This window comes from Plasmodium gaboni, chromosome 7 (assembly GCF_001602025.1).
Source record: "Plasmodium gaboni strain SY75 chromosome 7, whole genome shotgun sequence".
Taxonomy (NCBI): domain Eukaryota; phylum Apicomplexa; class Aconoidasida; order Haemosporida; family Plasmodiidae; genus Plasmodium; species Plasmodium gaboni.
In genome coordinates this window covers 8220-11773 of record NC_031487.1, presented here as the reverse complement: position 1 = coordinate 11773, position 3554 = coordinate 8220, and the positions used below count along the sequence as shown (strand labels likewise).

General features: G+C 15.3%; 1 protein-coding gene across 1 annotated transcript; it reads left to right on the top strand.

The window, feature by feature from the left end:
- Positions 1-2033: 2033 nt before the first annotated feature.
- Positions 2034-3332, top strand: PGSY75_0702200 (putative lysophospholipase; the record flags this gene model as incomplete). The annotated part of the gene is made up of 1 exon (XM_018784895.1): positions 2034-3332. One exon carries the CDS (start codon positions 2034-2036, stop codon positions 3330-3332), a length of 1299 nt encoding a protein of 432 aa, XP_018642396.1.
- Between the last annotated feature and the right edge of the window lie 222 nt (positions 3333-3554).

Sequence of the window (3554 nt, the reverse complement as noted above, 5' to 3'; positions counted from 1 at the left end):
AAAAAAAAAAGGAAATTTTTTTTTTTTTTTTTTTTTTATTAAAAAAAAAAAAAAAAAAAAAAATATTTTTTTTTTTTAAAAAAAAAAAAAAAAAAAAAAAAAAAAAAAAAAAAAAAAAAAAAAAAAAAAAAAAAAAAAAAAAAAAAGAGGGGGGGAACAAATAACAATCTTGTGTTGATATATGTGATCCTTTAATAATAAATTAATGATATATTTATAAGGAAATATATATATATATATATATATATATATGATTTTTATTATGTAATATTATAAAGTGTAATATAATATAAAAAAAATAAATAAATATATACATACATTAAATTATATATTCTTCACATTTGTGTTTCCATATATATATATATATTTTATTTATATAATTTTTTTTTTACACAAGTTATGAAAAAATAATATAGGATGATATTTTTTCAAATAAATTATCCTTTTTAATGTTTTTTCTTTTTTTTGTTATTTTTATAAAATATAAGAGCATATATGATACTGACTTTTTAATAATATATATAGTGTTTTAACAAACAGTAAAAATAATAAATGTATTATATATATATATATTATATATAATACATTTATTATTCATATTTTCATTATATGTTATTATTTAATATAAAAATAAAAGAATTATATTCATAATATAATTCTCTGTTAATTGAATTATCAATACCTTTATTGTTTTTTTTTCATTGTTTATTTTATTTTATTTTATTTTTTATTTAAAATCATTTTATATTGTATATATTTTTTTTAAAAACAAAAAGAAATGTTACAAATGTTATTATGTATACTTATATACATATTTTTTATATTCCTAATTATGAATATGCTGGTTATAAAAAAATAGCGAAAAAAATTTTATTACCATATAATACAAAATGAAAAAAAAAAAAAAAAAAAATAAAATAAAATAAAATGAAAATGGATATAATTTAGAATAAAATATATTATATTTTTGAAAATTAGCACATGGAAGAAAAAAAAAAAAAAAATTTGAATATTTTACTTTATTTATATAATATATATATATATTTTATATATATATATATATATATATGAATAATATATATGAATAATATATAAAACAACATGATAAGCTTATTAATAATCATAATATTAATACAAAAGATAAATGTAGATAAAATAATAAAAAAAAAAAAATTGCATGTATATGTAAACACAACTATATAAATATAATATTTTATTATATTATGTATATTATATTAATTATATATATATATATATTGGTTTTTTTTTTAAATATCTTTTTATTATATTATTAAGAACTAATTAGGAATTCCCCAATTTATGTATTTATTATTTAATTATTATATAATATATATTTATATATATGTCATCTACTTTTTTTTTTTTTTTTTTTTTAAATATTTTGAATTTTAAATAATAAAAAAAAAGAAATAATAAAATAATAATAAAAAAAGTAATAGTAAAAAATACTATTTTTGGGGGTCCTGTATTTTTATATGTAATAATATAAATATATTTTTGGAGTAATTAATTTTTATTAATTTTTTTTTTAGTAATCTCAATATATATATATATATGTAGAATTAGAATGATATGATAATAAATTTAAAATTAAAAATTTTTAATATATCATTTAATTAAAATCTATACTTTTTAAATAGACCTCTCAAAAAATAGAAAAAAAAAAAAAATAAAATAATAATATATATATATATTTATTTATATATATATACTAAACAATATTTTGTATTGTTTTTACAATTTTATACACATATATTTTTTTTTGTTTCATTTAAATGATTTATAAAAATATAGAGTAAAAAAAAAAAAAAAAAAAGAAGAAAAGATAGAAAGAAATTATTTTATATATATATATATAATGATATTATAAAATGGAAATATATTTTGTAGAACTATTAAGGTGTTAACTTTTTTTTAAAGTTGAATAATATATAAAAAAAAAAATATGTATATATTTATATATATATACTTTTTTGTTGCTTGATTTGATTATAATTTTTATTATAAATATAATGGTATCTAATGAATTAGATTGTGAAAAGTATAAAACAAATAATACTAAATTAGATGGTGCAACAAGTATAAATTCTTTTTATAATAGGGATGGTTTATTATTAAGAACGTATTCATGGATAGTAAAAGGAGCTATAGGTATATTTGTATTAGTACATGGTTTAAATTCACATATAAGGTTCCAATTTTTACGACACAATGCAGATATAGTTAGTAATGATAAGGTAATAATAAAAGACGTAGATGATTATTATATATACAAAGATAGTTGGATAGAAAAATTAAATGAGCAAGGTTATTCAGTCTATGGTTTAGATTTACAAGGGCATGGAGAATCTGAAGGATGGGAAAATTTAAGAACTAATGTAAAAAATTTTGATGATTTAGTATATGATTTTATACAATATATTAATATAATTAATGATTCTATACAATCTGAAAATGAGGATAATAATTGTTCATTAAATATGATTGAAAATTGTATGAGTGATAATGATGTATATGAAAATAATACTACAGAAAGTGATATATTTGAAAATGTTAAGGATATAAATGACATATCTGAATGTGAAACTATACAAATGGATTCATATGAAAATATTATAATTGAAACTAATAAAGATTCACCTATTCCAATATATATCATGGGTTTATCTATGGGAGGAAATATAGTTTTAAGAGCTTTACAATTATTAGAAAAAGAACTACACCCAAATAAATATATGAATATAAAAGGATGTATATGTTTATCTGGAATGATAATGCTTGAAAAATTATCGTCAGTTAATTCTTTTAAATTTAAAGGTATGTATGATATAATGAAATTTTTTGGTAATCATTTTCCGAAAAATAGACTTTTTAAAAGATTCAAATTTTCTAAACATCCATATATTAATGATCTTATATATTATGATAAATTGAGATATCAAAAATGGATAACTGGTCAGTTTGCTTTTCAGTTATTTAAAGCCATTGAAAATTTAAGAGAGGATATAAATTATTTTCCAAAAGATATGCCATTATTATTTATTCATTCAAAAGATGATTCTGTATGTTCCTTTAAAGGAGCCATGGAATTTTTCAATGATATTGATATTGAAAATAAAGAATTTTATCCTCTAGATATTATGGAACATTTGTTACCTATAGAACCTGGAAATGAACAAGTGTTAGGGAAAATCTTAGATTGGATATCTAATTTGAACAATAACTATAATACTAGTGAAGAAAATATAATTGATGATGACCCAAAAGAAGAAGAAATTATTGAAGAATTTATAAATAATGATAATAATTAAAATATAATTTATACAAAAAAAAAAAAAAAAAATAAAAAAAAAAAAAAAAAAAAAAATTACTATGTTAATAATTATATTGTTATAAAATATCCCAAATTTAATTATATATATTTTTTTTTATTATTTTTTTATTTTTTTCATTCACATCTTATATTATACATATAATTTAAAAATTTTTCTATTGTATTTTTTTTTTTTTTTTGTAATTTTTTTTTTTTTTTT